The sequence below is a fragment of the Tamandua tetradactyla genome, chromosome 8 (genome assembly GCF_023851605.1).
Source record: "Tamandua tetradactyla isolate mTamTet1 chromosome 8, mTamTet1.pri, whole genome shotgun sequence".
NCBI classification, from domain to species: Eukaryota; Metazoa; Chordata; class Mammalia; order Pilosa; family Myrmecophagidae; genus Tamandua; species Tamandua tetradactyla.
The window spans coordinates 106318746-106333179 of NC_135334.1; the positions used below are offsets into that span (position 1 = coordinate 106318746).

Here is a 14434-nt window from a genome sequence, read left to right on the forward strand (position 1 = left end):
CCAAGCCAAGGGACTCCAAAGATTGCTGCAAACCAGAAAGCCCAGGCTCTGGGGAGAAATTGCCGTTGCCTCGGTTTTGAACCTCTGGCTTCCCAAGCCATGAGCCAATTAAATTCTCACTGTTGAGTCAACCAGTGTGTGTAACAATTGTCACAGTACATCTGGCAAACTAAGACCAATAACATAATCTGTCAACGTGTGACAACAGAGCTTCTATCAGGCCATTTTATATAAATTACTCATTTATTTTCTTTAGTGTCTCCCTCATTATCTGGAATGCAAACTCCAGGAGGGAAGGTATTTGTGTCTCTTTTGTTTACTGCTGTATTCCCAACAGCGCCGTCCACTTAGTAAGCACTCGATGAATATCTATGGCATGCAAGAACCAAGTCTGAAGATGTAGCAGAGTGTAAGGTGGTGCTTCTCAAACTTAAGAGTGCATCAGAATCATCTGAAAGGCCCACTCCAAAGTTTCTGATTCAATAGTTCTAGAATGGGGCCAAAATCTGCATTTCTAACAAGTTCCTAAATGATGCTGAGGCTGCTGGTCCTGCACAAACTGAGCACCGCTGAGATGGTGGCAAGGAGTGTGGCTTCTGGGGGAGAATTTCTTAATTAAAATCCTGGCTGGAAGCTTGTTACCTTTCTGTGAATGAGCTTCCTCGTGTGTACAAATGCAGATTTAACACTACCAATCTCAAAAAGTACTGTCATGTGAAACGCTTTAAACAAGTCTGATATTGCATAAACCGCGTTTTCTATTATCATTATTATTGTAGTATTTTTCTCTCCTGCTTCGATGGCAATTAGAGAATGTCCATATTAGCTCCTTAGGCAACAAAAAGATGTGCTTTAGAAATCCTGGACCTCATCCCTGCCTTTATGTCGGACACTGCTGGGGCTCGCATTTTTCCCATCCAGTTCTACATGGATTCAGGTCTTTGCTGAGTAAGAGAGAGAGATTTCTCACTTATGTACAGGCGCTTTTAGGCTTTGAAGGTAAACACCTATGTTTTCCAAATCAGGCAACATTTAGTTTCCAGCCATAAATAACATCACCCCGTGCCTGGGAAGGATGGCCTTGAAGGTCATTCTCAGGTTGGTCAAGGTCATGATGACTAGCAGCTCTCTGATACCACCTGGGATGGCCGTGGGAGGTGCAGAGAGCTTCCACTATTTAAGCTGAAGGAAATGAACAGTGAAACAAATTAAAACAACAATCGGATTTAAATGGCCTCTATCAGGAAATTAACTTTAATGGATATTGGCATCACCAGGCCTACCTCAGAGTTGCTGGGCTCACAGCCTTGAGATGCAATAAAAAACCTAGGGCCTACACACTGAGTTATCCACCCACAACTCAGAATGGATTTCCTTTTTACTACCTTATGTTTGCTTTAATATATTCCTTTCCCTGTTCATTCAGGCTTCTCTATGATTCTATTAAACGGATTACATACCCTAGCGAATGTGCAATACTATCTTACCTGAGACGGAAGATCAAATGGGGAACTGGGAGATGGATTCCTTGTTTTGCCACTAATTCTTATACGAGGTCTGAAAACTTCTCTTTTCCCCCAACAAATTCCAACTCCAGAATGGTGAGGGGACATGGAAGGGAATGCTTCTTGTTCCTAAGTCCTTTTCTTGCAGGAAAATAACTGGCATTGTTAACTAAAGCAAGGCTGCCTGAGCTGTCACTCTCCTGCATCCACACTTACTCAAATACTAGATTGGGTCTAGTCTCCAGCCTTTCAGGTCCCCACTCACCTACGTGGTGACTTTGCTCCCTCCTTCATAACATCTCTAGATTCCGTGCACAAAAATTTAGGCCTGGGATTCAGCTTTCAATTACTTGCCACCTCAAGGTGGAGAGAGGGTCTCTGACTTCACTGGAAAACTTCTGTACTCGTCAACAAAATGAGTCTCTGGGTCCTAGGTCAACCTAACTCAGACCAACTAACAGCAGCACCTGATGGTTAGCAGTTTGGATTCCAGGGCCAACAGCTGGGTCTGAATCCTTGTTCTACCACTTACTAGCTGGGTGGACTCTGACAAATCCCTTCATACCTCAGTTTCCTCATCTCTATAATGGGGAGAATGATAGTTCTTCCACATCAACGAATTATCATGAAATTTTGATTTGTTAAAATCTGCAAAACACTTAGAACAGTGCCCCGCACTCGTTAAGTGCTAGGTAATTGCTAAACGAATAAAACGGATTGAACTCTATAACGTGTCAGAGATAGCTAAGACATGGCTCGTATTCTCAAGGAGTTCGGGGTCTTATAAGGGACAAAGACTTGTGAAGAAGTAAATGGGATGAGTGGATGTGGAGTGATGAACTCTGATTAGAGAATAATTTAACAGTTTCCACCGATTGACCACCTACCTATTAAGTGCTAGGTCTTTCATTTAATCTCCATAAGAAGCCTGCAAAGTAGGTACAGTCTCCGGTTACTGGCATGGAATCTGGGGCTAAGAAAATTTTAAGTTAGTGACCTAAGGTCACTGTCAAATGGCCGAGCTAGGAGTTGGACACAGAGCTACCTAATTTCAGAGTTCGTTCCCCTGATAGGATAACGGGCTGAGACGTGCAGCTCAGGAAAGCATGTGAAATGCATCCCAATGGAAACACATGGGGTCAGAGGGCAGGACACCTGGGGGGTTTTTTGCTTTTGTCTTCTTTAAACCCAGATAACTGTGTGACCTTAGAAAATTACCAAACTCTGCTGTCCTCCAGCTTCTTCAGGTGAAAGTGCCAAGCAGTGTCCTATGGTGGAGCATCTGCCCCCGTCTTCCTTGAATTGTTATCATGCAATCTTATCTCCTTAACCAGACAGCAGACTCCTAGAGGGCAGGGCAACATTTCCCCCTTTCCTTTACTCCCGTGGCATTTTGTCCAGTGTTAGATACAGAGAAGAACACACTAAATAGTCATCAAGGAGCAGTTCTCCAGTGAGGAAGAAAGAGTTAAGCAGAAAGACACAAATGTGCCCATGGAATGCATAGAAGGAAGGATATGAGGTCTGGCGGGACAGACAGGTGGGAATTTGGAAAGGAATGGTGTTTGGTTCTGAAGTTTCCAGGTTCAGATAAACTCAGGTTAGACCCCTGCACTGCCAGCTTTCGAAAAGAACAAAACCTCCAAGTCTCTAAAGGTTTGCCAATCACTAATTATATGGCAATTATTCTATTCTGAGCTTTTGCTAATGAGATCTGGGAAGTGTTTTAATTACCCAAAATTATGAAAATAATTTCAAACTTGACTCTAGGGCTAGTTTTACTCCACTTAGGAAGAGAGATATAAATGAACGTACATGGGGTTATTTTTTATTAAGAAACTGTCTATATGTGCTGGAACTCTACGCTCAGATGGTTCCGACGTACACCCAAGTCCACAGCATCCCAGCGCTTTCATGTTTGAAGTTTCAGCTACATTTGCAGCGTCACTATCTTGTTCGGTGGCTGCTGGTGAATTCTGGTAATTTCAAGAAAAAAGGCAATCTCTTCGAAGTGTGGCGCCCTAAGTATTGCTAAGTAAGGATAAGGTGAACGAAACTCTGTGCTCCAAGTGGGGTGGGGTGGGGTTGGGTGCTGGGGCATAGAAGTGAGAAGAGGGGATGGTAAGCTCCTTATAAAACATATACTCCTTATGACTTGCTTCCTATAGCTCAAATAAAAGGGACTTTCTTCAGGAAAGACCTTTGTCATTTATGACCCGGTTTTGCAATGTCATGAGGGAAGAAGTTTAGAATGACAGATAAGAGATACAACAAGCCAGGGTGCTGGGTTCTTGATCCCCCTCATTAACTATCTTATATAGCCTTAAACAAGCTACCTCCTATCTCTGTGCTGCAGTTTCCTCCTGTATAAATTGAGGTAATAATTGTATCAATCCCACAGGGTTAATCAGAGGTAATACACGTAGAGCCTTTAGCATATCCTGGAACAGGGGTTGGCAAATTTATGGCCTTATGAGTCAAACTCGGTCTGTCGACTTTTTTTTTTTTTGCATGGGCAGGCACCAGGAATCGAACCCAGGTCTCTGGTATGGCAGGCGAGAACTCTGTCTGTTGAGCCACCATGGCCTGCTCCCAACCATTTTTGTAAATCACATTTTATTGGGGCATAACCACATCCATGCATTGACAAAGGGTCTATGGCTGCTTCCCCAGCACAAGGCCAGAGCTGAGTAGCCACAACAGAACCGGTACAGCCCACAAAGTCTAAGAGATCTACCACCTGGCCCTTTAGAGAAACAGTTTGCAGATCCCTGTTCTAGACTCTAGAGAGCATTCAGGTACTACAATGGCCATTTTATAGATGAAAGCAGAGAGACTCAAGAGGGTTAAGTTCTTGATTCAAGGAAGCAAAGCTGACTCCGAGCCCAGTGGTTTCCCACTACACTGGGCTGACATGCTAGCTTGACTCACAGAATCGAGGCTGAGTTGGCACTGCTGGCACAGCAGTGGCTGAGGCCTCTCTTCTGAACTGTGTCTGAGGGTGCCTGCTGATAAGTCCTGCTGGCTCAGTAACCACAAGGCACGTGCAGGGGACACCGAGCAGCCCTACTGTCATATTTCCCAAAATGTGATCTGTGGGATGTTAATAGGGTTTGGGGTGAAGACAGGGGTACTGTGGTCAAACACATTTGTGAAAAGCTGAGTTAAAGTAAAACAGGTTTCTTCCCTGCACTTCTCAGGCCTTCAGGATGTTAGCACGAGTTTTCAATCTCCAAGAGAGGACATGGTACCGTGCACTTCCCAAACCAATCCCGCTTCTCTTCCCAGCGAGACAGACATCTAGCACAACCGGTGACCTTCAGAACACTCTTTGGGGAGCACTGTTAGTTTTTGGCATCAGAAATGGTATTTTCCCGTTTCTAGGAAGGGACCATACCTCTTTCGTACACAGATGACATATTTTTTAATTAATTAAAATAAATTAAAACCAAGGAAATGCCCTTTTAATTACAGCTGAAGCATTTACTGACCAAAGAGTTCCCAGGAGTTATTAGTAGAAACACATGCGTTTCTATGCTGCCGAGAAAAGATTTAAGTAGCAGTTTATTCTCCTTCTAATCTTCCCAGACTTTCGTAATTCTGGTTTGACCATGAGATAATCAAGATCATCTGTTCCATGTGGAAAATCAGAAATGGAATAAGCGAGAGATCATATTTTTATACAACATTTGTCACAAGCCCCTTCGATGAAACCAATCACTCTTGGAAACATCTGTAACGTATGAAATACTTACAATTGTCTACACTCTTGTGGTAATGACTTGATTAGGCCTCCAAAAGATGTCCTCTCATTGCAGGAGTCTGGCAACAGATCTGTGATTCCATTTCGTATTTCTCTCCCACTGAGTCTTTTAATTCAATCCCAACTATGAAAGTGGGGAGCATTTCTAAAGCTTCAGTGCCCAGATTCTTTTCCAATGCCATGGACTTCATTTTCTTGGCCCTTTTGCACATGGCTCCCCATTCCTGAGATTCAGTGGGAGCAAGAGCTGAAGCCCACTGTTAGTGCTTAGAACCCCAACTCCAGTCTTGGTTGGGTTGCTCTCTTATTTCCTACTTATATCTCTGGAACACTCACCATCTCTGGAATGACTTTTTTATTAGAGCATAAGTTCCACGAAGGAAGAACATCTTATTTACCACTGTATCATTACAGCCTCACTCAGAGCCTGGCATGTAGCAGAGTTGAATAAATACTTGTGTTTGGTGATCTCTGGTTCATTGGGATTATTGGTTCAAATACAGCAAAGAGGGCACATTTCATATATGGTCAAGATACATGATTTAAGAAGAAAAGTAAGAACAGCAAGAGAAGTTGAGGAAAGGGAGATGGGAAAAATCTAAGGAAAAGAGAAGACCCTCTCAAAGATGTCAGTTTAAGAAAAACATCCTGGGACTTCTTTGGAAAGAGAAAAGGTAGTCTCAAGTCAGAAATACTTAGGGGGTATTTTAGAGATTATAGAAAAGGAGCCCAGTCAGTGAAGAGCTATGATATGGATTCTTGGTCAAACAGAATCATTAAATGTTTGGAGAATTGGCTCTGATAGGAAAAGCAGAGTCTACAAAAGCAACAGAGAAATGATTTCTGATTGTCTACTATGTGTGGGGAAGTATGTCAGGGCAAAAGGGAAAAGGTGATAAAATTATAGAGAGAAAGCCCTGGGGACCTCTCCGAGCCAAAAATCCCATGCCCTACTTCCACCTTTGAATTCCCTCTTGAGTTTCCTCTTGAGATCTTCTGATATTTGAAATCCCCACCAAGACAGCAGACCCAGAGGGCCAATCAAGCCCCGAGTTCACTATGTGTTTGACCCAGAACAAAATAAAGCCCACCCACCCTAAAAACGCCCCATAAGATGGACAAACCCTTGTCTAATCAATAGGAGCCAAGCTAACTTCCTTTTAATGTCTATAAAAATGTTTGCCATCCTAGAACCCGGACATTACTCCTGCTCTTGCAAGTGATTTGCTGCAGAAAAAGTTTGGTGGCCCGAATAAAATGTTGTAGCCTGCAATCTCAACTCTGATTTGTCTTTCCACAAAGGGAAGGGACTAGACACTGTTCCAGATCCTACCAATCTCACTGGCTGGTAGGGGACCCAGATGTGAACATATTTTAAAACAAAGTGTTGTATCCATTCATTTCTTCATTCATTCAGTCACACGCCAAATGTTACTGAGCGCTCACAGTGTGTTACAGAGAGGCCAAAGCGACCAACTCCACCTAGGAGAGTCTCAGGAAGCATGACATGCCAGGTGACATTTTACCTGACTCTCCATTAGGGCTCTTTTTATTTTTTTTTTAATAGTTATCAACATTGAGCTTTGATTCTAATCTGCTTTGGGTCATTCACATGAGAAGCATCCAAGATGTAATATTAATACATCCTTTTGCTCTATATAAACATAGATTCCTGAAACCAATCTTCCTTCACACATATGCTTCTCCATCCACTCTGCTGGCGAGCTGGAAAAATGACACATTTAAAATAAAATGAAAATAGCGTGTACAATAAGGAGAGAGATGGCCAACATTAATTAGGAGCTGACTGCTTGCTCTGTCCGGCACTAGGCAAAACGCTTTCTATGACTGAGCTTATTATTATCATCATTTGTTAATCAATCAGGATCTTTGTTTTCAGCTGAGGAACTGAGGCTTAGAGCAGTTAAATAACTTGCCCAAGTCCAAGGTCATCCAGGACAGGTGGAATAAAGCTCAGACCTACCTGACTTCAGGACCGCTGCTGTGCTTCCAATTTCAATTGTAGAGGGAGGGAAAGAGGTGGGGAGGGAGACGAGGAAGGTGGGGGAGAGATGACGTGAGCAAAGAGAAGGGAGAGGGAGGCTACACATTCCCAGACTTTGCAGCCAAATGGCAGGGATTGGAATTCAAACCCTGGCTCTATAGCATGAACTCTCAGAATATACAATACTTCGTTCATAACTGGGGTAATAAATAGTAGACCCTCCTTTTTCCCCTCTGTCTCAAGAGAATGGCCCATAACTAGTATAATGTATTTCGCTGTCTACGTCAAGACAGTATGGTTATATCAGGGACATTTCTCACCACAGGGATGACTGCCTGACTGAATAGTAAACTCACTGTGAGGAGGGGGAACCCCACCTTATGCATCTCCCCAGCACCCAGGTGCTCAGAGCAGTATGTTGCTGTCAATCCGTGTTGCTTAAACAGATGAATACAAATTGCTAAGGTGGATTTTCTGGAGCAAGCATGAGTTTCAAAGGAGAAAAATAAATGCCTTTTTAATATTATTCCATCTTGTGGGAGTTAAAGCAAAAAAAAAAAATTATTTTTTTTGAACGAAAATTGATTAAAACTTGTTGTCACTGGTTCAAAAACAAATAAACAAATGGCTGTTCACTAGGAATGTCAAAAAGAAACCGAACAGGATGGAATCCTAGGTTAACTCAGAGTTTGTACTTAAAAGAACAGAAAGATAGAATAAATGAAATTGAGAGAAGGAACTGACCAGGTGTGATCTGCATTCCACCCGCATTATAAAGTAATGGAAACAAAGCCATGTGCTTTGGGCAGAGTTGTCGCTTTCAATTGCTGCAAATTGCTCTGTTTGTCTCACAAAGTACTTCAAACACATAAAACCATATAAAACACATTTGCCTTTCCGAGTTCACAAGTGAACTGGAAATTGATAGTGGTCTCTGAATTCTCTCAAACACACAAAGCATCACTTATTTTATTTTTTTTGGGGGGGTGACACATTTTTCTAAGATAACCTAATCCATGGTTGCTAAATCCATTTAAAGTTAATATTCCAAATAAACTCACCTCAGGGCTGACCCAAGAAATAAAATGCATATTTACTATGATCCTAAATATTCTTACAAGTTAAGGTTTTACAAAGAATAAATAAGTAAATACAAAAAATATAAACATTTATTGTAATCATGAGTAAATGCTCAAAGACAAGGGCGTATCTCAGTTTGCTCCATCAGCTTTTTCCTCTCGGTTTTCCATCTGCACTTTTTGGGCTTTGCTGGTTTGCTGCATTTTTTTCCACTTGTTTAATTTATCCTATGAAAATATTTAAGTTATTTAATAATGCACCAAAACATTAAAAAGTTGCAGTTGTGCTTGTGACAGCATTAATTTCTTAAATTCCCATAACCGTATGTGGCATGGATGCAGCCCCTCTGCTGCCTTAATGAAATAAACTTGAGCTTGTCCTCTGGCTTTGTCAGGGACTTCTGGGACTCCGTGATCAGCCACGTTGGGATGGATGAATAGGACTCACAGCAATTTCTTAACAGCAACTACATTAATTTTTTTTTTTCTCTTTGGGAATTGTGAAATTAAGTTTGGGGGAGATGAACGGTCCCTTTAAAGCTTCCTTCTTCTCTTTCACTCTTTTGCCCTGGCAGCACCTAGTCTAGGTATTCAGTCTTGCCTGATTGACCTATGACAGAAAACATAAAGAGAGCCTCAGGCAGACTGGCCTCAGTAAAATGCCCAATCACTTACCTGAGGAGGAAGGGCTCTGGCTGTGCAAGGCTGACGTAGTAGTCAGAGTATTGCTGGACCCTCTCGTATGACAGATAGGAAACTAAGGCTTAAAGGACTGACAGGATTTATTGGAAAACCTTCAACAAATATAGGGAACAGACCCCACATTTCCTGACAGCCAGACCAAAGGTCTTCCCGTTCCACTACTGGACCAAGGCTCTGAAGACCTGAGTTCCAGTCCAGTATGTCACTCACTAATAGGACCTTAATCAAGCAATTTCTCCCTTCCCTGGCTTCACTGGTTGTGAGTTCCTTCCTCTCCCTGGGAATTCCAATTGTGTGCAGAATATGGGCTGTGCTGCAGGGGATAGACCAAGTTTTTCTTTCCTGCTCACTCCTCCTAGTGTTTCACCCATTGGGAATCCTGCACAAACTCTTAATTCAGCTCAGCCTATCAACCATTTATTGAGCACTTAACAAGTGACAAGGTCTGTGCTAGATATTAACCGACTTGATCTCAGTGTCGCTGAAGCTGTTTTCCTTTAGAAGGCACTTTGATGGAATGGGACATTTTTAAAAGTGCTAGATGTTATGAGGCATGACTTAAAAAGGAATAAAAACCACACTATAAGTAAGCAGAAGAAACAAACAGCCTTCCATCTCCTGGCACCTTTGTCCGTGTTTGTTCTCCTACAGCCTGCAGGCTCTGCCAGGCTGTTCTATTCTCCCTCGCAGGCAGGATTGAAGATATCTATGGAGCCTGCTCAGTAAAGCAAATAGAGGGCCCCTTGTAAATTTCGATCTGGCTAATGGCTTCCCAAGCCATTCCCTAGCTGAAGAAGTGCAGAGAGCAAAGGCAGCCAACGAGCACCTCTCTGATTCCACACTCCGTACAGGAAAACAAGCAGCCCGATTTGTTTGCTGAGACTGTCAAGTCCCCCAGTGCCGAGTCCCAGCCTGAAATGACTTTTTATATCCAAGTTCCTGATTTCCCTGAAAACAGTGACTTATAATGGAAATGTGGACGTTTAACTCAAGCGCTTTTTTTGTAATGGTTTTGCATTAGCTCAGAAACACAAAGCAGCCAAGGTTAACACACTGCTTTCTAGCAAGGAGGGAGGAAAGAAAGGAGGGGAATACAAGCTGCTGAAAACAAAAGGTCACTTATTTGAGAGCCTTAAAAGAATATTAGATCTGTATTCTATGAACTGGGCAGCATGAGCAGGGGCTGCTGGTGGACGTCCCTGCCCTATGGTGCCTGGCACCCAAGTCCTACGTGCATACGGCAAAGGCCCCTGGACCAAAAGCCAGCTTCCCGGAGAGCGGTATATGCCTCGGCGTTTCATCCAAGTTCGTCTAACTTTAGACAGTCAGATTTGATTAAAAAAAAAAAAAAGAAAAAAAATCCCAAACCCACAGCAGCCCATTATATGGGCAAACTATTCATTTTATATTCACCTCCTTGTCGTGTCAGTGCAGAGGTCATCTAAAGAGGAGGCCTAATTAATCAAACTGTCAGAGGCAATGAGGAGGAGCATGTTAATAGGACTTTTATTTCACCAGCCTGACAGGGACCGGAAAATATGGCCTTGGTGTTGCTGTTTATTAGCAATGCTGAGATGAGTGGTAATAGGAGCCAAGCAGTGTGTGGTTGATAAAGTGCGGGGTGTCAAGAAACAGCAGCAACCAGAAATTAGACTGACAAGAGCCGGCACTCTCCGAATATTGATAGCTGATAAAAAGGGAAGCCTGGTGCAAAAGGGTGTGTAAAAGGGGCGGCACAAGCTGACAGGGGTTTGTGCATTTAGGCAGGGGAGGGGGAGGGGCGAGGAAGAAAAGGCTTAAGTTCAGATTTTGTCCTTTGCCGATACCTGAAAAGGTTTTCTTCAAAATGAACCTTTACCTCGTTCAACCAGTATCTCAGGAGAGGCTGTGTTCTCTGCAGCAGCCCCCGTACGTGGGGGCTGGGGATGCAAAGATGGGCGAGATGCCATCCCCACGGTCCAGTGCTGTATTATTATCTGGGGAGAAGCAGAGCCTCTGAAAAATCAGAAGAAAGCTGTAGGCCTTCAATAGAGGAAATTTAATTTACACCAGAAAGGCACATAATTTATATATTATTTCATGGGTTTACGAAACCCCTGAAGCCTATTCAGGAACGTTTTTGCAGGGGATGCCTGTTAAGAGTTCTTAGTCTACTTTCAACACCTATTGTTGGTGGAGTTTTAAAGGAGTGAACAAGCTTTTAAAAGTTGGGGGGGGGGGGGAGTTGAGTCGGCACTGATGTGTAAGAGGGGTTTCCGCTGAAAAAACCAGAGAATGTCTAGACCTCATTCACATTTAACCCATCTCGTGCTTTCTGCAACACCTCAGGGGCTGGAGAGAAAGATCAGTGCTGAGAAAATGACCGTCAGCCAGCCAACGAAGCAACAGCTCCCAGAGCAGGCATCTCAGGAGCAAAGAGAAGCTCCACAAGCCCAGGGAGCCAAGGCTTCACCCAGAGCAGAAGCCCCTTACTCTGTCTCCAGGGTGAGGCCCAGATTTCTGCTTGTTTCGTAGGGTCCAGAGCTGATGAAGATGCACACTAAAGATTGACAGCTTCATTACGTACATGCCTTCAACAGCCTTTCGGGAAACTACTGCTAAGAGGCCAATATGGCTATAAGGAAATGGACTAGACCCTGCTCTCATGGAGCTCTAAAATCAAATCACTCTCTGGTCTAGATCAGAATAAATAATAAATGCAATGACTGAAACAATATTAATAATAATAGGTACCATTTATAGTTGTGTTCCTATAGTTCAGGCATGCATATGGTAATTTGCACATATTGCGGATTCTCACAACCATCCCATAAATCAGATGCTATAATTGTCCCATTTTACAGATGAGGATCTGAGCTCTGGAGAGCAGTGTAACTTAGCAGTGACAGCAGTGTGCAATGGAGGAGCTGGGATTGGATAAAAGCTGAGTCTGACTCTAAAGCCTGTATTTATAGGATCTGCAATAAGGCCATGTCCAGGTGCAGAAAGCACCCAAAAACATCCCTGCAGAAAAATAATAGCTACACAAGAAATTCCTCGGGCCTTGCTCTGCAAAACAGGCCCTAGTAACGATGGCATATATCTTAATGGAGTGTTTCAGTATACAGAGCATTTCCACGTTAAAACAACACGCTTGATCCTCAGAGAAACTCTGTTAAGAGTGAAGAGATAGAATATTAGCCCCCCTTTTCAGAAGAACTATAGGCTCTGAGAAGGACTGGCACAGGCCACACAAATGTAAAGTGGCTTAGATGAGTCTCAATCTTGGCCTCACAGGCCCTTGATTTCCCAGAATCATTTTAATTTTTGCATTTAAGGGATTCATAAACTATCCCAGTGGATCTTTGGAAAATAACCTGTGGGCAGCAAAGTATCAGGAGACAATAGAACTGGAGCGCGGGTGGTGGCAAGAGCCATCTGGGGTCCTGGCCCTAGCTTCATCACTAACTAGCTGGGGGCTCTGAGCAAATCACTCCCCCTCTCTCGGCCTCTGCTTTGCCGGGAAAGATGGGGGCGGATGGAGACTCTGGCCTTTCCAGCTCCAGAACTCAATGAGAAGCTACGTTTCAGCCCTTCCTAAAACTGGTCTTCTTGACCTCCTTTCTTCGGATAGAAAAGCTGCATTTGTGACAGTCAGGGATTTAGATGTGACAAAGCTTGGTCCGTCATGACAAAGACCTTGGCTGTCAAGCCTCAGAATCAGAATTCCCACCTCTGACCTGACCTCTGTGCAGTGTGGAAGGGAACTCAAGTGACAGAGGTGGTCTCTGCCAGCAGCTAGCATATATTATGATGAAAAATGGAGCTCCCCCCCACAAATGCCTAATGTCCTCTTATTTATCATTCAAACCTGGCTGATTCAGGGACTTTGCTACCTTACCTTAGGACCAGGGATTTAGTCTATTTAGAATCTCATCAGGCAACCTGCCCCCCCCTCAACTCCCACCCCACATAGTATTTTAAATTTAAAAGCAGTCTATTGCTACAAATGTAGACTTAACATTTATCTCAACAATGTTGGAGGAACTTTCAAAAGAACGCGATTGCTTTATGCAGTGGGACTCATTATCCCAGAATTTAAAGGGGGCAGGGATGGGATATTTTCCAGTGCTTGAGACTTTTTGTGGATTTCTCTCTCTGCCTGACAAGGGTCAGTGGAGATTCTGGCTGGGGATTTGAAGGCAGGAACCTGTGCCCTAGTTCTGCCTCCCCAGGTAACTCGATGCAATCTTGGACAAGTCATTTAACCTTGATATCTTAAATTGAGAATGGAATCACACCAATTAAGCCTGCCTCAAAGGAACGTGGAGAATAAAAGGGAGCTGTAAGATGGTTCCCATTTCCTGCCTTTTTTCATTTGGCCCTTTCTGCTCATTTAATGTTGACTGAAACCACTTCATCTTTGTTTCTGGTAGCTTCGATGAGCAATTCCAGCGATGAACCTGTATGAAGAGGGGATGACATCTTCTCTAGGATACTTTAGAAAAAAGCAGAAATCAGACTATTTCTCTCCTTTGCTTAAAAACCTTCAAGGGCTCTTCACTGCCTAAGAATAAATTCCAAATTCTTGAGCTCCACACACAGGGTGCTTCTCAGCTGGGGCCCACCGCCACACTGCGTTCTGGCCACACTGGCCTCTGTGTGCCTTTTACCCTTCCACTTCAGACTTCTTCCTGTTCAGAAGGCTGTCCTTCTCCAACACTGCCAAGTGCCCTTGGCGGGCTCATCCTTCAAGATCTGGCTTAAATATTACCCCCCTCTATGGACTCTGACCTGGGCCTTCATGTAACAGGGACACCTTCTCCTCTTGGTTCCTACAGCGTATGTGGGAACCTTCATGCAGGCGGTGTGACGGTTAGGGTCTGGTGTCAACCTGGTAAATGATTATGCCCCAGTCGTCTGGTCAGGCGAGCACTGGTCTGACCATTGCTGCAACGGTACTTCTTGGCTGGTTTGTAAACTGGAAGGCTGGTGTGTTAAGTCACCAGTTAGTCGACTGCATCTGTGACTGATCACATCTGCAATCAACTAACGCGTGTCTCCCACAACAAGATAATCCAATCAGCTGAAGCCTTTTAAGGAAGAAGAGAGACTGTCACTGCTTCTTCAGCCAGCAAGTCTCCTGTGGAGTTCATCCGGAACCGTTCACTGGAGCTGCCAGCTTCACAGCCTACCCGGCCGATTTCAGACTCTTCCATTCCCACGGTTGCATGAGACCCCTTTATAAAGCTCCTATTTACAGATCTCTCCTGTTGGTTCTGTTTCTCTAGAGAATGCTGGCTAACCCAGGCGGTTACTGCAGCACTGTAATTTAGTATTTCTTTTCTGTGCCTCCCCCTGTCTTGGTTTGCTAGGCTGCTGACTAATACCACACAGTGGG

General features: G+C 43.7%; 1 protein-coding gene across 4 annotated transcripts in view; it reads right to left on the reverse strand.

Annotated features, from left to right (window-relative positions):
- The window catches only part of MPPED2 (metallophosphoesterase domain containing 2), a 166871-nt gene that overhangs the window by 26419 nt on the left and 126018 nt on the right, over positions 1–14434 (reverse strand). Inside the window, exon 5 of one of the 4 annotated variants that reach the window (XM_077114283.1) lies at positions 8470–8580. The exons of 2 other annotated variants lie outside the window; for them this stretch is intronic. In XM_077114283.1, the coding sequence (XP_076970398.1) occupies positions 8571–8580 (10 nt within the window). In that variant the 3' untranslated portion in view covers positions 8470–8570. One more of the 4 variants, XM_077114282.1, reaches the window with a different exon arrangement.